The sequence below is a fragment of the Macrobrachium nipponense genome, chromosome 33 (genome assembly GCF_015104395.2).
Source record: "Macrobrachium nipponense isolate FS-2020 chromosome 33, ASM1510439v2, whole genome shotgun sequence".
Taxonomy (NCBI): Eukaryota; Metazoa; Arthropoda; class Malacostraca; order Decapoda; family Palaemonidae; genus Macrobrachium; species Macrobrachium nipponense.
In genome coordinates, this window is record NC_087219.1 from 53,041,163 (window position 1) to 53,061,961 (window position 20,799).

Sequence of the window (20,799 nt, forward strand, 5' to 3'; positions counted from 1 at the left end):
CGTAACATGAACACTACCTGTACACTGTATAAAACTTAATTATATCTTTACATACTCTTTCTATTATGTTTTTATACAAAATTTGTTATTTCGAAATGTATTTTCATAATTTAGTAACATTAAACATAAAAATATGTTGTGGCATTTTGAGGGTTGGAACAGATTAAAGGCATTTTAAGTGTTTTCAATGGGGAAAATTTATTTGATGTGCTAGCAAATTGAGGTACGAGCTCGGCCACAGAACAAATTAAACTCATAGGTCAAGGTACCACAAATCACGCTGTGAGCAAAACGGTTAAAGCTAACGAGTTAATTTTTTTCATTGTATTGTACACTAAATTGCAATCAATTTGGTATATAACACACACACACATACATACAGTATATTTGGTACTACATAATATCTTTTTTAATTGTAGAGCAGGAGCTATACTAATTCCTCATTCATTTAAAGTCGTTCACTTTTGTAATATGTGCTTCTATATCCTTCTAATGGTCAGCCTCAAAATTCTGATTTATTGTAAGATACCTTACCAATTATATATACTTTGTTGTTAAATTCTTATCACAAATTTATTTTATTATATTGATAGGGGTCTGTAGTGAATATAGTATGAACTGCCAAAACAATATGAAAAGAATGTGAAAATATATACTTTTATGAAGCTGTATTTCTTTCTTGCTGCCATTGTTACTAGTGATCTGAATACTTTAACTATACTACCATTAAAAAGTTATTTAAAGAACTATGTACAAATTTGTTTATTGAATACTTGAATTTTCAATTGTAGGCTCATGCTGTGTAGTGACTTATCAAATAATGCAGAGAAGGGAAATAAAAGCTATTATTTTTCAGTCTGCTCAGATATATCATTTGGCATAGAAATAATGTTTTATTTTGTTGCATATATATTTGTCAGATATTTATTATTGAAAGAAGAGATCCTATTACCAAGGATTTTTAATATAAATGTTTCATGGTTTTCATTACAATCACTAACTGTATACTGAAAGAAAAAAATAAATAGCAAGCTCTCTCTCTCTCTCTCTCTCTCTCTCTCTCTCTCTCTCTCTCTCTCTCTCTTCTCTCTCTCTCTCTCTCTCTCATTATTAAGTAAAGAGTAAAGTATCTTTTGTTACGTCTTAATTTGATTTTCTGGTGACCTGTTGTGTATTGTCCATTTTGTTTTCAAGGAATTAGTATGTGTGACCCTTTGCTAATGCCTAACAAAAGCTTCAGCTTCCATTTTGAGTGAGTATTTACTTAGGGTTGGTGGATTTGATGTGTTTTCATGTTTTTGGGCACTGTAGGCATCGGAAGGGCAAGGTGTAGGTGACACTGTGTCAGCGTCCAGCAGTGAAGGAGACGGACAAGACAACACCGTCCAAGTCATCATGAGGAAAGACAACAATACAGATAGTAGTTATAGTGTAAGTTCGTTTTCCTGTCATTTTACTCCTTTCTTTTGTGTGTTTGTCCTGGAATTTTGTGTTTTTTGTTCACATTCTGCTTGCGGTCAAAGCAACTGCATGTGTATATAAATCATGGTAATTGTGTATGTGACTTGAAAATTGAAGATGACAAGCTACTGCTCATCATGTAATTGCACTGTTATTCTATTTAGGCTTTCGTTACATAGGGATTTACCCTTTATTATTGCTTAAGAATTTTTGCTAATTTGATACATCACAAAGCTAATTTGAGCCATCACAAAGTTAGTAAATTTAGTAATTTAGTCATTATATTATGGTCCAGATGTCACTGGATTTGCCTAGGCAATATTTTAAAAGTATTGTACAGCTTACATCGGTGTTTGGTTAATGTGGATGTAGGAACTTCTTTTTTTCAAACAAGATTTTTGTCCTCTTTTGGTTAGTGGAGGAATAGAAGTTAAGTAGACACCAGGAACCTATTTTTGCATTTATTTTTTATTTCATCTTTGTTTTCTTTTGTACATTATGTAGGAACCACTTGAAGACCACTTAGGATTGATGCTTTTATAATATTATAGCAGATGTTATTAGAAAGTCTTTTCTTTATCGTTGTTGACTAGAGCAAATGCAGTTTCAGTTGTCTCAATTACCGCATGAAGCAAGTATGTTTGTTACCTTGCACTTTCATTGGTTTAGACTGAAAATGCATCACTTGTTGCAGCTGACGAATTCTGGATTAATTTCATTTAATGTTTTCTTTCATTTTCTGTTTTTGAGAAAATCATCATTTTGATTTTTGTATTGATTTGTCACCCAATTTATTCATTTATGTATGTTGCCTACTGTATTATGACTGGTTTTTGCACTCCTGCTATGGCTGTGGCAGATTACACATTCACTTCTATTACCTTTTGTGTATTATGTGGTCTGTGGTTATAGCACAGTTGCAGTTACTACTAAACTTCCACTATTTGCACACACACACACACACACACACACACACACACATATATATATATATATATATATATATATATATATATATATCTATATATATATATACATATATATATATATATATATATATATATATATATATATATATATATATATATATAGGATATGTATATATACTATGGTATATATATATATATATATATAAATATATATATATATATATATATAATATAGTATATATATATATATATATATATATATATATATATATATAATGTGTGTGTTGTATGTCATCTTTGTGACATTTTTGCAAATAAGTGTAATTGTTGAGAATTTCTACTTTGATTGTGAGTGTAATTGTCTAGAATTTCACTTTGATTGTCATCCCTGTTGATGATGTAGAGATATCTATTCAGGAAGTTGTGGGAATGTTACTTGAAAGCGAAATGGGAGATTTCTACTGTATGTAAAAAATATCTGTTGCTTCCATGCTGGGGTTCTGTACTTTCATAGATAGTGCTGGCTCATACTGTCTTACTTCTTGCTAAGCATCACTGACACATGGTATGCTTAGTTGTGTTAGTTACTGACACTTTTTTCTCATAGCATTAGAAGATTTTGCAGATGCCTAGTGGGTTAATAGCCTTGCTCTGAACAAAATGTATAATGCATATTGTATTTACATTTCTGAAATGTCTTGATCTCAAGTTGCTTGTCAGTGTTCCTCTTGTTCCCCTGAGGCAACTTGGAAAGTTATTCATTTGCACCTGTAAGACAACTTTGCAATGGAGACTTCCTTTTCCATATCTGGTTGAAGCTGCAATTTATAGATATCCTTATGTAGATTTGAGTGACTATTATTGCTGTATGATAGCCAGTGGAAAATTTTTTTGAATTGTCAGTACATTCATACTAACCTTCCCAGGTAGCTTCTAGTTTGGCCCAAATTTCATTGGCAGCCACATTGCAATAATCCTAAAAAAAATAAGGGCCTTTTAGAAAGGACTTGAAGCTATCATGTTCTTGGCAAGAATAGGCATTTGGAGGCAGCATCCCAGAGAACTTGACTAGGTCTAGTGGCCAGCCTTTGTGATTGTTGCTAGAAAAAGAAAGCTCTCCTCCCTTTGACTTTATCTTCCCTTTTGAACTTCTTTATCATATTGAGAAATGGAGAAAATTTTGCAGTCTTTTAAATGGCTATCACTAGTGATACCCTTTGAATATCAACAACATACATCAGCGCCATATACTATTCTGGTTAAGGCCTAATGTGAGCCCATTACAAAGGTATCTTGTAATGACTTCACCTTCAAGATTGCCTTCCATTCAGACAAAAGAGTTCATAAACTATAGTAGATTCACTTAAGGTAGATTCTTGTGCCTACTAGGTCTTTGTTTGGCGGCCTCTGATTGGCTGGTACCGGGAGGTAGGCTACTCGCTCAGTGTGTCATATTTGTGTTTGTAGCTCAGAAAATTAGCAATAAATCTATATTCCTTCATTTATCTCACATTTTGCAAAAGATAAGAAAGTTTTGGTCATACCAAAGGAATTGGTATTAATTGTGCAACTAAATCATCTTTTCCTGAAATCAATAGGATAAAATACAAAGGAATTACGAGTAGAAGTGAAGAAAAAACATTTCATTCTTTATACCTGTTTTTACTTATCATCGGATTTTGCATCGTTCATGCGATCAAGATAAAGTCAAACTTATGTTTTCATATAACAAATTCACCCTGAATACGCTGCTGCTTTCAGATTTCAGATCCATGTAATATGTGAAGAGAAAATGAAGAACATGTCTTATCGTGTTTCATCCGTACTTGACTCCGCCTAAAAGGGCGTCAATCTTTCTTAATTCTTTGTTGTTTATTACTTCACTGAGATTATTATTTCATATCACTCAAATAAGTCTCTGATATCTCTTTTGTTTGAAAGTATGTTCATATGATAGAATTAGAAACAATATTCTGAAATAAACTGATTAAAGCTTAGGCTGAGTTGAAGAGGTGGGAAGTCTGTCCACAGAGTTCAACTTCTTTGCTGGACTGAATTCCCTGCGGCCCACCTATATCTGAGCTGATACTACCAGATGCATCCATATCATTATTATTATTTTTTTCCTTATCAAATGTGTCCTTACATACTATATGTTTGCCAGTCATAATTGGATATCTGTGCAGATCACATTCTCTCGGCAATACCATCAAACTTGGCTCATTTACGGATGCAACATAATAAGACATATTCCTCATTTTCTCTTCACATATTACATGCATCTAAAATCTGGAAGCACCAGTGTATTCAGGGTGAATTTGTTGTATGAAAACACAAAATCTATTTTGTCTTGATCGTGTTAATGATGTAAAGTCTGATAAGTAAAAACAGGTATATAAAGAATTAAATGCTTCTCTTTACTTTAACTCATTGTAATTCCTTTGTGTTTTATCTTATTGATTTCAGGAAAAGATGACTTAGTTGTACAATTAATACCGAATCCTATGGTATGACCAAAGCTTTCCTATCTTGAACTTTCCTATCTTGAGTAAAGCGTGAGATGATTGAAGAAATAAAACATATTGCTAGTTTTCTGAACTACTGATGAAAATAACGAGACACTGAGAGAAAGGCCTACCTCCCATTACTAGCCAATCAGAGGCCACCAAACAAACGCCTCATAGGCACAAGAATCTACCTTAATTGAGTCGACTATAGTTAGATAGTCAATTGTAGTAAGTAATGCTCTTAAAAGGAGTCGGTTGGTTTGTACTTTGCTTCAGACTTAATAGATAAGGCAGCTTCCTTATTGCAAGAACTCTCATGAGTCTTTCGCTGTCAACTTTCATATTGGGGACGTGTGAGCAAAGCATGAAAAATATGGGACCAGGACTAATCAGTGCCTGTACATTATAATTTGTCTTCCTTATACCCTTTCCACCTATATATTGGCTTTAGCAGCCTTACATGATTTTTAAGCAAAACAAAAATGACTGAGCAAGTAGAGGAGTTTTTCCAGTGGTGGGGCAATCTTGTGTGTTTATATCAATTGTCAGTGAGTCACTATAAACTAGGTAAATGGTCTTGCCCTAATTAGTGAAGAAAAATACTTGTTAAATAGGGTATCTATCCATGAATCTTAGCACTAGAGTATTTTTTTTACAGCAAATTATACCATCACAGTTAAAAGATTTTATAGTTATTGTCTGATGGTGTGTTATAATTGTTTTTCTAATGCAGTATTTCTTTAGGTGTTGATGTACTTCATGTGTGCATGCTGGGACATATAAAGAAAATCAGCTTTTAGTTCAGTAGTTTGAAAGTGTACACTCTATAGGACAAAACTTACGGTTTGTCAGAGTTCACACATGAAGATGAAAATATTTATTTTTCTCCTGTTAATGTAAAACCAAAACTAATAGTTTCAGTTGTCACTTTTTGCTACTGAACATATTTTTACACTACTGTATAAATTCCATGTTTACAATGTTGAAGTGCCCTCATTCTTTTAAGCAGTACATGTAACAGTTCAGTCAGAAGCTATGATTATCTTGAATTAGTTTTTTTTTCGTAGTAGTAGTCAGCATAAACAGAAATCTTATTTGTAGTAATTATTTTTTTTTTTATTCAGAACTCTCGTGGAGGAATGTTGCAATTATAATCAGTATGCCGTTTTATTATTATTATTATTATTATTATTATTATTATTATTATTATTATTATTATTATTATTATTATTATTGAAGGGCCTGCATCTCGGTAAAAAAAAAAAAAAAAAGATTTGGAGAATACCCAGGGCAGAGAATATTTAATCAACTAATCCTTGACATGAATATGTAACCAGTAGACAACTATATATAGACAAAATGTGTCCTCCATGTGGTAAAAGTTTTCAAAATACTTTGTGACATTAGTATGAGGAATTATGTGTAGTCATTTCTAGTGCCTGTTCCATTTGTCCTTGGAATTGGTAAATGCATTGCTTGAAATTACTTTGTAGGTTGCAAGATGCAAAGGTAATTAATTAATGTACATGTATATATTTATCCTTCAGAGCACAAATTTTGTTTACCATGCCTTTTTTAGTTTTATATTTTTTATTTATTTTTACATGTAAAGGAGAATAGCAAAGCTTTGTTTGACAACATTTTATGTTGTTGAATTCCCCATTTATTTTGTGTGTGTGATCTGCGACCGATGACTTTTTATATCATATTTTAAGAAGAATAAATAAAAAGGAATATTTATTCAGAACCGTTTAAAGAACTGCAATTAATTTATAGGTATATCATGTCAGTCCCAAACTGGCTAAGAATATTATGTAGAGTGGCTTAGGTAAGTGAAGGGTTTAATAGTTTTAGGTAAAATTTAGGCCATTGACAGACACTTAGATGAGTGAGTAACTAATGTGTTAATATTTGTATCCCAGCACATTCAAAATCATCTAGATTACTTACATTCCACTTACATTGTTACACATTTTACATTTAATTGTCAATCAGCATAACTGCAATTCAGCCATCGTACTTGTATTAGTAGTGTGCTATAGATGACCAGCATGGAGTGGTGTCTTTTGAAGAAAAGCCAATTGAAAATATTTTGAGATTCTCTCTCTCTCTCTCTCTCTCTCTCTCTCTCTCTCTCTCTCTCTCTCTCTCTCTCTCTCTCTCTCTTCAACATTGAAATTGCTCTTTCTCAGTATCTCAGGTCATGGTGATGTTGATCTTATTTGCACTTGAATCAAGGTTTTGTACATCTTGGTATCTCATATCCTTTGAAGGTTATATTTAGAGGATGCAAATGACATTGTTTTTCTATCGAAAACAGTATGCTGCAGCTACATTTGACTACAGGATCTTGCATCAAGCCTTACTCTTTGCTTTTTATTAGTGGCCTATATGTGCACAGCTTGACTGTATGGTGACAGTGCTGTGTTTTCTATAAATCTTCAGATTTCTGGTGCAGACTATGATTTAAAAAGAAAATGTAGAATTTTTTTTTTTAGAGTATAGTACAACACTCATGAGATAGTTACAGGAAAAATTAAGATTTGATAGATGACTGTTAATTACTTGTGATGTTTGTTGACATTTCTAGTTGCATAAGGCAGCTGCTTATCACCTGGGCAGGTACCTGGGGAATAGATGAACCCTCCGCTATGGTTTTCCCTCATGCATTTTCAATATATAGAACTTTGCCACATGGAAAAGAGTTTGGTTCAGTTTATTTGGATATCAAATCATGATCTTTGGGTTACTACCTAGTGCTTTGTGGACTTTGTCAAGTCTGTGTTTGATGAATATTCAGTGATTTTCATTTGCAAAGTAGTTTGGAATTTGTTCGTGTGTTTTAGGTTTTGCTAGATGATTTTAGGTATTGAATTATTTATTTGCAGATATTAATATTGTCAAATTTGTGCACCATCTGACCAAGAATCAAGCACTAAAATTTTTTTATCTTGTGAGAGCTCTCTTGAACATGTTAGTTGTACAGTACAAGTAGATAGTATCATAGGATTTCATCATATGGTTCTTACTTTTCCGAAAAGTTTGAATTTGACGTAGAGTATGATATGTAGTTTCAACGTGCCTTCAGTTCCTCTATATGATGAATATATGAGGAAAGATCAACAGATGCTTTATCTACAGTTTTGATAAGAATCTTAATTGTCTGAAAATTCTTTAGATCCACTTTCATAAAGGACTGTGAGACAGTGTGAAAGCATTTACATTCTTGTAGATAAAAACTAATACTTACCTGTGAGGTATGCAGTCTTCAGAAAGCCCTCCCTAAACTTTTGAAGATCCTTCAGTGTTTCTGTATGTTTTTTGTGTGTGATTGACATAAAAGGCTCTTTTGGGGTAGGTGTGTGATACCATACATGAAAATGTATTCAGTTTAAAAATGTAATTAGAGATTCCCATGCAGTCTTCGGGTTTTGAAGCTCTTGCCTTTGATAGATTGTATACTATGTACTGTATTCTTGAATATATTTTGAGTACAGTATTTCATTATTGTTTGGATATTTTGCGGGTTTTTAAAGTTTCATGATTTGTATGTAAGGCTTTTCTTTATTAACCAGTAGAGTTTGTAATATCTAACTTCATTCTAGCGTTATTCCTCAGAAAATGCCAGTCACCTAAAGTAATTGTTGGTTTTCCTTGAAACATAGTTATCTTTCTCAGAAATAAGTAGAAAATTAGATTTAATTAGTAACTTACATATCCTCTGCTGGTTAAAAACATATTCAGAGGATAGTTTTAAGTCAGAACAGCTTGTACTTCATGGGTTAAAATTAATTATTTTTCTTATGAGGTTAATTTAACTTTAGAAATGCTTGAGCAAATAGAAATTTGATTAATAAAATGTATAAGTATTTTAGGTATTTTAGCGTGCTTGTTAGTGAGAAAAAAAAAATTTAAGAGGATGGCTCTCTGTTTAGAATTGAAGCACAAAGTTAGTATTTAACTGAAGCACAAATTCAGTATTTAGTTCAAGTTGTTTAGGTGGTTATACATAGTATTCACTTTAGTAAAATATTTACTTTAGTAATTAACATAATAATTTTGTATTTTAAGCAAGTTGTGTATTCTTTTTCAATAGCTAAGTGAAGAAATGGCTAGCCTCAATGGTTCTCAGGCCACAACTCCAACAGATGGAGGAGTGATACAAGCGAATGGTCAACCGAAAAGGCAACGTAGAACTATAGTACCAGAGAAACCAAATTATCCCATAAATCTTTGGTCGATTTTAAAAAATTGTATAGGGAAGGAGCTATCAAAAATTCCAATGCCGGTAAGTTTTCAAAAGTATTGTTGTTAATCACTATTTTGGTTGACTGGATTTTTTTATTTTATTTTATTTTATTTTATTTTTAAATGTGAGCTTTTTGTTGTTGTAAACAATAGAGAAATTTATCATACTGTAACTGTATATATGTTGGATACCAACTTATTCGTTCTTTCATTTCAGGTTAATTTCAACGAGCCTCTCTCCTTTTTACAACGATTAACAGAAGATTTTGAATATAGTGATATATTAGACAGAGCAGCACCGGTAAGGATGTATATGTACTTACCTTTTACATTGTTTGGTCAGTTTTTGCATGTGTGAATCCTGACTTTAAAAAAAAAAAAAAAAAAAAAATCTGTCCTGTCTACATAACATTTGAGTCCTCTCTTGCTATTCTTTTAGACCCATCACTTATCCATCCGTTTTCTCTTTGGTGGTATTTGTATACCTTTGCTTTTTAGTTTGGAAATTTGTATAATTTCTTCATACAACTTGCAATTCACTTAGCTATGCATATAGCTTTGTGCTTCATTACACATCATTAATAAGATATATGCATTCATATGCAACACACTGCATTGCTTTGCCTTGAGTATCTTTTGTCTTCACTCAAGTTGAGCCCTATTGTAATTGTTCTGTTTCTGCATTGGCACTAATACTCTATTTCTGGGCTCAGCTCGTGTCGCTGCACGAAATATCCTTTAATCTATTATTTCTAGGGTAAATGTACTAACACATACCAGAGAATAAATAAAATAAAGAAAAAAGGTCAGTATAACTGACTCGCTCACCCTCCAAGAGGGTGTCGGTATGAACACTAGGCGAGTGAGACTACCACGAGCCAAATACCAATAGAAATCTCCCACAACAAAAAACCCTCCATGAGGAGAGCCGACCCACAGAGTGAGCAGCTCGTACTACTACTACTCCATCCCATTGCTGCCGACTGCTGCGCCCCTAGTGGACATCCTTTTCAGTTAGCCCCTCACGAGCAGTCGTGATATTTTTCTCTCTGTGTTTTTTGTGCCCTTTCGTTGGATTTATCTGTGATGGAGCGTGCAGCTATTGCAGCAGCTAAGTTAAGTACTCAGTATTTATGGTTAGTTGGTTTTTTCCGGCCCTCGGTCAGTATTTGCCGTTTTTTAGGTATAAATACGTACTCGGGGTCGGAAGCATGGCAGCATGGTTCTGCCGCGTGGTGGTTCGTTCTCGGTCTCCCATACCTAGAACATCCCATTCTCTATGTACGCTCTATATTTATTATCCGTTTTACTTAGGGTACTGTCTACTCAGGTTTGTCATGCATGCATGTCTTTTACCTTATGATAGGCTTCTTCTTTCCAGACCCTAGTCCCGGCTCTTAGTATCGGCCTCTGACTAGCTTTGAGTTGGGTAGACTTTCCTTCGGGCTTAGTTCGTCACACTCCTGGATTTTTCTCCTACTTTATTGTTTTCTTTCTTTTATTTTATTTTATTACCATGTATTTTGTTATGGTTAGGTTAGTTGGGCGTCTGGCTTAGCCTAGGTCCTGGCTCCTTGAGCCTTTGCTACCGCTCATCAGTTCGGTTGCTTGTTGCTTCTATAGCATCTCTCTGTTTTCATCAGTCGGTTTGGTCCTAGGTTTGGAGTTGTCTTATTTTAGCCTTACCGTCTCGTGGTCACTACGCGATCACGAGACAGCCAGACGCCTGCCCAGTCCCTTCCCCCCTCCTCCCGCTCTTCCATAGAGTCGGGGGAGGGTGGGGCAGTCTGCCCACGCTCGCTCCTCATACCCGAGCATGCCTCCCTCGTCTCCCCCCCAGGCGGAGGGACCAAGGGAGACGAGGGACAGACCCAGACTGGACGCGACCTCTCCGGCTTCTCGGTCCGGCCCGGTGGTGATGTGATGGGGGGTACTGGCCTTTTCCCCCATCCGTTGCTTCCTGGTCGCTCCGGTTCGCTCGAGCCTGTATGTCTCCTCGCTCTTCCCGACCTTGCTAGGTCTCCTTTCCATGATCGGAGTCCTGGCATCCAGCGGGAAGTTGTTGGTCCACCCAGTAGGGTGGGACCGGAACTACAAGTGGGTCCTGCTAACGTACCGTATTGCTGAGTTACTACACTCCGCTACGCACTGGACTTGCTCCGGTTCGTTTGAGTTTTAGGTTTAAGAGTTATAGATTAACTATAAGTAGTACTTAAGTACCTTAAACCTCTTCCCCCCCTCCCCTACATGTTTTACCGGATTCTCCGGGATTATAGCTATTCAGGCGGAGCAGGGGGGGGGTTATGCTAAATTTTTTCCGAGCTCCGGCATGCAACGGAGTTCTTCTGTCCTTTAGCCTGTAAGTGTTATTCTTTAAGATACTCATGTCTCTTCCCACTTACAGGCCACCAACTGTGAGCATCCGGGATGCGCCGCCACACTTCAGGACCCCCTGTGGCACCGAAGTTTGCCGGTCCCATGCTCCATGCGCGACTCTGCACGGGGACATCCAGGTCTGGTACCATGAGACGTGTACCATATGTTACGATCTGGTGAGCCAGCTTTTAGAAGGGGTGAGTATTCCAGCTCCGGTAGCTGCTCCGCTTCTGTTTTAGTGCTTAAGTTTTCATCATCACTTTAACTTAAGGCATCTAAGTTTAAGTTATATTAAGTTTTAGTTTAAGTGATTCTAAATCTAACCTACGCCCTCTCTTCCAGGCGCCGGCAGTGAAGGATACCGCACTGGCAAACCCTGCGGGCCTGGGTCGGCGGTTTTTGGGAAGAACGCCGCCAAGGGTATGCCTTACATCTTGGAGAAGCGGTTGGCGCTAATAATCTTCCCCGGAGGCAAGGCGACAGGATACGTCGACCCAGTAGAGGCGGCCCCTACTATCGCCTTCATCCAACAACAGCTGGCTGCCTCATTAACTGATCAAGACCAGGATATCTCCACAGACGTCGCAACTTTAGATATTAATGTAGAACCTATGGTAGGTGTAGACGACCTGTTGGTCGAGGTAAGTAGGGTGGACACCCAAGGGTCACCCTTGGGTGTGACTGTTTCTTCTACTCCTGCAACCTCTCCATCCTTCCAAGGGTTTACAGGTGATGAATTGTATTCTCCTCCTGACGCTTCGGTTAGACCTAAGGTCAAGGGTCAAGCAGTGAAATCCTTGTCTAAGACGTCGTCGTCGTCTAAGAAGTCGACTTCGGCGTCATCCCTCCTCACGTAAGTCTCCGGCTGCGAATCCCGGAGCAGACAAGTCTAAAACTTCTAGCTCCGGCTCTAAGTCCTCGAGGAGTAAATCCTCCAGAGAGAGATCTCGCACCCCGGCAGAGTCACCAGTTCCGCTACCCTTGGTTCCGATTCAGAGCCACCCCTCCACCTCCGCAGCAGCTCCGGCCTTGGACTCCAATGCTGGCCTGTTGCAACAGGTGGGCGACTTGGTTGGGTCCCTAAAGAGTAGCATGGAGCAAATGATCTCTCGTCTGTCGGATAGGATTACTTCCCAGGACTCCATTATAGCCGGACTGAGAGAAGTCCCTCTAGCCTCTCCTTCACTTTCCAATACGAGTGGAACTCAGCTTCCTCCGTATGACTCGCTACCTCGGTTCTCGATGAACAATCCATGGAGAGTAGCGTCATACGCCCCCTTCCAAGACGGTCTCATTTCCATACCGGAATTCGGAACTCGAAGGATAGAGGTCTTCGAGTTCTTCCCGGTAGACCTCCAGCCTCCGTTCATAGGCTACGCAAGGCTTACAGCTTCAGCCATGGTTCGGGATGATAGGGTGCCTAAGGAGACAGTCCTCTATTCACGAGACCAGGCTCAGAGAGAATGGCTCAGATGTTTAGAGGACATGGATTGTTCCAATACCAGGATACAACCTTTCAAGAGTCCCTTTACCATTTTCACAATGGATGAGAGTACCCCGCTCCCGTTCCTGACAAAGATCGCGAGGTCTACCATCCCAGCGGCCCAGAAGGGGGATCCCATGCCTCAATTGAAGGAAGCAGATCCCACCATCTCCGTTGCTCCCCTATCGCCGGAGAATTGTGGGAGGACTTGCCAAAACACCTTCTCAGCTGGCAAACTCAAACCGGACTGTGCTATGGAGCAGTTTGGTGAAAAGCTACCAGGCTCCCAGATAACCTTATTCAGGCTGAATTGACGCAAAATCGCGACTAGCCAGATCAATTAACTCTATGGCTATGTCCGAGGTAGCAACCATAGCTTATGGCTCAGAACCGCTTTTTAAGCTCATGACAAAGCACTGACTCAAACGGTACAGTCGGATATGTTTGAGTTTGCCACTGCTAGAACGAATTGTCGGAAGCATGTCCTACAAGAGGCAACCATTCGACATAAGAACCGAATAGGTTGCTCTCGTCTAACATCTGGGGAGCAGATCTCTTCCCAGAAGCTATGGTGAAGGAAGTTCAGTCAGAGGCTACGAGGCTGAACCAGAGCCTTAAGGACCGTTGGGGCCTTACAGCTAAGAGGAGACAAGACCTAACACCTAAAGGTAAAGGTCGGGGGAAACCTATTGGGCGCTTCCATCCTTACCAGAAGAAGCAGTCACGCTTTCCTCAGCAAGTTCCAGCGTTGCCCTTAGTGCAAACAGCCCAACCTTCCACCTCTAAGGCTCAATCACAGCCAATTTATGTGATATCCCCTCAACCTCAGCCCTCCACCTCTTACGCCATCTCTCCAGCTTACAATCAAGCCTTCGAGAGTCAAGCTTCACAGAAGTATGACCGCTCGGGTAAGGGAGCAGAGGTAAGCGTTCCTTTCGTGGGAGAGGATCGGGAGGCCCCTTAACAGGGGAAAGCACTTCAGAGGAGGCCGAGGCGGTTACCAGAACCAATGAAGAACTTCAGTAGGAGGGAGGCTGTTTCCACTTTCGCCACCGGTGGAACTTCAGCGAATGGGCTCAGAGCATAGTGTCAAAAGGCCCTGGGTTGGAGCTGGATTGAACGAACCCACCCTCCATCCAGGGACCTTTCCGTCAACTTCCTTACTTCAAAGGAATTGACAGAGTACGCAGAGGACCTCCTTCAGAAAGGAGCTATAGTGAGAGTCAAGAGATTAAAATTTCAAGGTCGCTTGTTCAGCGTGCCAAAGAAAGGCTCACAAAAAAGAAGAGTAATCTTAGACTTGTCCCGCTTAAACTTAGCCATCCGCTGCGACAAGTTCAAGATGCTCACGATCTCACAGGTGCGGACCCTACTTCCCCGTGGGGCCGTCACCACCTCTATCGATCTTACAGACGCCTACTATCATATCCCTATTGCAAGACACTTCCGTCCATATCTGGGTTTCAAGATAGGAGACCAGACATTCTCCTTCAAGGTAGTTCCCTTCGGACTCAACGTGGCACCCAGGGTGTTCACGAAACTAGCGGAAGTGGTAGTGCAACAACTCAGATCACAAGGGATTATGGTAGTAGCGTATCTCGACGATTGGTTGATCTGGGCGCCAACAGTCGAGGAATGCAACAGAGCCACACTGAAAGTGATTCAGTTCCTGGAATATCTAGGCTTCAAGATAAACAGGACCAAGTCAAGACTCACTCCAGAGTCAGACTTTCAGTGGCTGGGGGCATTCAATGGAATCTATCCTCCCATACTCTGTCGATTCCATCATCCAAAAGGAAAGAAATAGCGAAGTCAGTCAAGCAATTTCTAAGTCACAAACTGGCGTCAAGGAGAGCTCAGGAGAGGATCCTGGGTTCTCTCCAGTTTTGCATCAGTGACAAACGTCTTAATGAAAGCCAAACTGAAAGACCTAACCAGAATCTGGCGCTCACGAGCAAATGTCAGGTCCAGGACAAACTATCCTCAGTCCCTCTGATTCTAAAGAATCGACTTCAGCCCCCCCCCCCCCGTGGGCGAAAGTCAAGAATTTGTCAGTGTCAGTACCCCTTCAGTTCCCTCCACCAGGGATCACCATCCACACAGACGCGTCCTTAAGCGGTTGGGGAGGGTATTCCCAGGTCCAAAAGGTTCAAGGAACTTGGTCACCTCAGTTCAGTCAGTTCCATATAAACGTACTGGAGGCAATGGCAGTGTTCTTGACTCTAAAAAGGTTGCGCCCACCAAAGTACTCCCACATAAAGCTAGTTCTGGACAGCGCAGTGGTGGTACATTGTATAAACAGAGGAGGCTCCAAGTCACGTCATCTAAATCATGTGATGGTAGCCATCTTCTCCCTGGCAGACAAGTTCAGTTGGCATCTCTCCTCCACTCACATAGCTGGAGTGAGAAACGTCATAGCAGACGCGTTATCCCGATCAGTACCCTAGAGTCGGAATGGTCTCTGGACAAACAGTTTCGTTCCAATGGATCCTTCAAGAGTCCCAGGGCTACAGGTGGATCTCTTCGCATCCCAAGCGAATCACAAGCTCCCCTGTTACGTAGCCCCCAACCTGGACCCTCTGGCCTATGCCACGGACGCCCTGGCTCTGGACTGGGAACAACTGGAAGAAGATTTATGTCTTTCCTCCAGTGAATCTTCTCATGAAAGTGTTAAACAAACTCAGGACGTTCAAGGGTCAAGTGGCTCTAGTAGCCCCAGACTGGCCGAAGAGCAATTGGTATCCCCTAATTCTGGAGCTGGGCCTTCGTCCTCTTCGGATCCCCAATCCCAGGCTCTCCCAGTCAGTACAAACGAAGACTGTGTTCGCTTCCTCAGGGATTCTCAAAACCCTAACTTTATGGATTTCATGAAGTTTGCGGCAAAAAGAGATGCGAATATTGACCCTCAGAATATTCTCTTCTTGGAATCCGATAAAAGGGATTCAACTTTGAGACAGTATGATGCTGCTGTCAAAAAGTTAGCAATCTTCCTGAGAGAATCTGATATTAGAATCATGACAGTTAATTCAGCTATATCCTTTTTCAGATCCTTATTTGAAAAAGGTTTAGCAGCTAGCACGATTACGACAAACAAGTCAGCCTTGAAAAAGATATTTCAATTTGGGTTCAACATAGACTTGACGGATTCCTACTTCTCGTCTATTCCTAAGGCATGTGCTAGACTTAGACCTTCTGTAAGGCCTACGTCAGTTTCATGGTTCTTAAACGATGTTCTAAACACTGGCTTCAGAAACCGATAATGACACATGCTCGTTATAATGCTCTTAAGGAAAACCCTGTTTTTATTAAGCTTAGCTTCAGGAGCAAGAATTTCAGAACTGTCGGCTTTATCGAGATCCGGATCATATTCAATTCCTTCTCACAGGAGTAAGTGCTACTTTCTCCGGAACGTAGCTTTTTAGCAAAGAATGAAGATCCTTTGATGAGGTGGGAACCTTGGAAGGTACTACCCCTTCCACAAGATGTATCTCTTTGCCCAGTTACAACCTTACGAGCCTTTCTGTCCAGGAACCTTCCTCATCCTCATCGGGTCCCCTCCCCTTCTTTAGGAGGGAAAAAGGTGGAACTTTATCATTAAAGGCATCAGGCAACAAATCCTGTACTTTATTAAGCAAGCCAATCCTGACTCTTTCCCGAAAGCACATGATGTCAGGGCAGTAGCCCACCTCAATTAATTATTTCCAACACATGAACTTCGATGAGTTGAAAAAGTATACCGGATGGAAATCGCCGACAGTGTTCAAACGCCATTACCTTAAGTCCTTGGAAGCTCTGAAATTTTCAGCAGTAGCAGCGGGAAACATAGTTTCCCCTGATTCTAGTTAATTGTAGTAGAAGATTCAGTCCTCCTTTCTACCTGCTTCACCCAACAGTTCGTCTATTCCTACCGTGTTCATTTACATTCACCTGGTGTCTTAGCTGCTTTGATGATGATGTAGTGGGTGCCCTTATTTTTTGCTAGGGACACTCACAGATGATTATGGATTTTGATCTCATGGATGTTACCCCCTTATTTTTTATTTTTGCTAGGGGATACATCTCAATTATGATGGTTACGGGTTTTGTATATTAAGTCATATGCATTCCTTATATATTATCATTGTTGTTTAATTTGTTCATTTTTAATTGCTGTTATATATTTTGATACATGCTTTTACACAGATACTATTTTGTTACATGTAAGCCAATTTACCTCTGTACATATGTAATTACCTTATGATAAGAAACATGTTTAGAATTAAGGGTAATTTAAGCATATTTCTATTTTGTATCACTGTGTATTTGTATCTTTTTAGCAATTATACTCTTTTTTATATTTACTTTATTTTTATTTGAGACCTATTCTGTTTTGTTTTATTTCTTTTGTTACAATCTTGTGCTATTTCTCTGGTACGATTTCGCGCAGCGACACGAGCTGAGCCCAGAAAAGGGATTTTGACGTAAGGAAAAATCTATTTCTGGGCGATTGGCTCGTGTCGCCAGCGAAATCCCACCCTACCCATCCCTTCGCCCAAGATTGTCTGCTAACTTCAGGATGGCACTAGGGGCGCAGCAGTCGGCAGCAATGGGATGGAGTAGTAGTAGTACGAGCTGCTCACTCTGTGGGTCGGCTCTCCTCATGGAGGGTTTTTGTTGTGGGAGATTTCTATTGGTATTTGGCTCGTGGTAGTGGTCTCACTCGCCTAGTGTTCATACCGACACCCTCTTGGAGGGTGAGCGAGTCAGTTATACTGACCTTTTTCTTTATTTTATTTATTCTCTGGTATGTGTTAGTACATTTACCCTAGAAATAATAGATTAAAGGATATTTCGCTGGCGACACGAGCCAATCGCCCAGAAATAGATTTTTCCTTACGTCAAAATCCCTTTATCAGTGCTGATAATTGGAAATTGGCGCATTTCGGCACCAAAAATCATTGAATTTTTGGCAGTTTTTGGTATTAGACAAGCCCCATAAAGCCCGATCGCTGATAACTGGGGATTACCTGTATATTTGTTGTAAAATATTTATGTAAATTTACCAAGATCAACGATTCAGTAACTTTTTGGGATATTCATGTTTTTTCTAATATTTCTTTGCACATTTTTTGGCAATATTAAAATTATAACTGACATACTATCATAAAAGATAAGAACTGAAATAAACAGCAAATAATAAAAAGACGTTATGGGAGGAAGAGAAACACGTCCCCTTGAAGTCAAGATCACAACTAACTCATGAGCTGCCTACTTTGTTGATATGAACCAGTCTAAATATGTCATTATGGTAATAAAAATTATGTAACCTCTTTCCCGCCTGATTCCTCCAAATCGATGGCACGTAATACTGATGCTCACCATGAGTGAATCTGCCCACCACCCTAAACCTATTATTGCTACTCATATGATGGTAACTGTCCATTAAGGGTTAAGAGGCTATAGAGAGAACCATAGCCAAGGTCTTACCAGATGACTGCAGAATATGCCAGTTTTGATATCCTATATCTCTTGTATTTTAGTGACTAAAGACAGTCTACACCTGCTTTTGTATTCACTGTAACAGTAGTAAAGAAAACATATGACAAACTGCTACCTTAGACCCTCTCTTAGGAACTGTGGATTATCTGATGGAAGGAGAATACCAAGTTCATAAGTATTTAGGATAGCCACTGGCCTTGATTGACCCGATCTTGAGCTACCAAAAAGAATATCTGAAGCAGAGCCAGTAGCAGGCTCCTTTTCCTTGACTATCTTTGGTACAAGACCAACATTGCTATATGCTGGGGAACTGTGCCAAAAGGGACCTTGCAGCTCACCCTTAGTTAAGTGAAATTTTTGAGTCTTGTACACAAAACTCAAATTATCAGTAGTTGATTCATACAGGTATTGTATGTGTGTCTTTTATCTTCAGATACTTGGGTTCTTCCCTTCAGAACTTAGTGCTACTCTTTGTATCCCCTAGGCATTAGACTCAGAGATTACTGCTCAAACCTGAATGGTTGTAGTCATTATACTTAATTACCTCTAGGGAGAGTAAGTAGGGACAGGAGGATTATCATAATCTGTAGATGATCTAATACCCTTTAATTACAAAGAAAACCTACAAATATGAACAGTGAATGTATTGGACATCAATCTTTTGATATTTCACAGAGAAGGGATTAATGTTCAAGGATTTCACTCTGCTGCTGTTCTTATTCAAGTTTGCCCTTCAAAGAGGAGCTGTTGCAAACCAAGCATTAGCTTTTTAAATCGTGCATCATCGGTGTGAAGTTTATAATTATGTGGACAGAAATTAAAAATGTCTATCTTAAAAGATATGTACGTAATTTCTATTATCAGTTTTCCCGTGCCCCCATCTTATATCACAAGTCACCGTCATGGGATGAAGTGACTTGTAACATTTCACCTCTGCCCCAGTGGACATTGCTAATACATATGGATGATTTGGAGGAATTTTCACTAGTTAAACTATATATAAGATTAAAGATTGTAATGGTACTTTAAGAATATGTCTTCTCTAGGTTTGAATGTACTGCAAATAATTTTTTCTTTATTTAAAATGGAAAGTCATTTTAAGTAGACATCCTTAATCATGCAATAAAAAGATTACTACATATAGGTATTCAAACACCCCCACTTATTATACAAAAGGATTTCAACTGCAGCTCAGAGTATTTTTGTAGTGTAGTGCAGATGTGATTTACTCTTTATTTTCAGTCATTGTCCTAATCTTTTCAGTCATTGTCCTAATCTAACTAATGTTTTCTACATCATTATTTTACAGGTAGAAGATTCGTGTGAACAGTTAGCTATGGTTGCTGCATTTACTGTCTCGTCATATGCCACAACTTCAGTAAGAACAACTAAGCCTTTTAATCCACTTCTTGGGGAAACTTATGAGTGTGATCGCCTGGAGGATTTTGGCTGGAGAGCGATTAGTGAGCAGGTTTGTACATTGACTAATTTTTTCTTTATTTAGTACATTCATTTTTTATTTTATAGTTTCCTTCTCTCTAATTTATGACATTTGTTGAAATATAATGTTTTCATGTAAATATTTAAATTTGGTGTGGAAGTTAGTGTAATATGTTGTGTGAATGGCTAATGTACCTGGGTTTGCTATGACCTGTGTGAATTTTCTGATCTGTAACACATGTAGAGCAAATATAATTGGCAACAATGCAATGGTATAGAAGACTTACTGCATTATGTAAACTCTTTATTCTCAAAGATTATGGCTAAAGGTCTTTTACCCCTTTCACTTATGAGTCTTATAAACAATTATGTCTGTGGGAAGTGGAAGTGACTTGAGTGGTAAGCGTAAAAATGGGTATACTTTTTTTTTTTCAAAGATGCGTAGTTCCAACAATTTTCAAGATAGACTGCTCCATTTTGTTTGATTTTGCAGCATAATAGTATTTCTATATAATGGGATAAAAAAATCCCCCCAAATTAAATTTTATGTAGATTGAATAATGAGTAGCCTATGAGGTACGAGAAAATTTTGCACTTTTCCCCAAAAAAATTTTACCAGAAAAAAAGTATATTTGATGAAGTCTCCATTGTTTATCCATTACATACCCAGGTAAATTACCTAGTTATTGCAATGCAAGAAGTTGTAATTATAAAAAAAAATATGATAAAATAAATGACAAAGGAGCCACATTTTTTATAAGAAAAGTGCCAGTCGCCCATACAACAGGAGCAAAAAATGTTTAGTGTATACCCTTTGTTGTTCAAAAATACATAACTCCAAAAGTTTTCAAGGTAGACTGCATCTATACAATGGCAT

General features: G+C 38.6%; 1 protein-coding gene across 11 annotated transcripts in view; it reads left to right on the plus strand.

Moving 5' to 3' along the window:
* LOC135203194 (oxysterol-binding protein 1-like) overlaps nucleotides 1-20,799 on the plus strand; it is a 355,421-nt gene that overhangs the window by 244,661 nt on the left and 89,961 nt on the right. For 9 of the 11 annotated variants that reach the window (XM_064232920.1, XM_064232919.1, XM_064232922.1 and 6 more), the window contains 4 exons: nucleotides 1,312-1,431; nucleotides 8,994-9,185; nucleotides 9,363-9,446; nucleotides 19,792-19,953. In XM_064232920.1, the coding sequence (XP_064088990.1) occupies nucleotides 1,312-1,431; nucleotides 8,994-9,185; nucleotides 9,363-9,446; nucleotides 19,792-19,953 (558 nt within the window). The remainder of the gene's footprint in view (nucleotides 1-1,311; nucleotides 1,432-8,993; nucleotides 9,186-9,362; nucleotides 9,447-19,791; nucleotides 19,954-20,799) is intronic. The other 2 variants (XM_064232925.1, XM_064232927.1) reach the window with 1 other exon arrangement.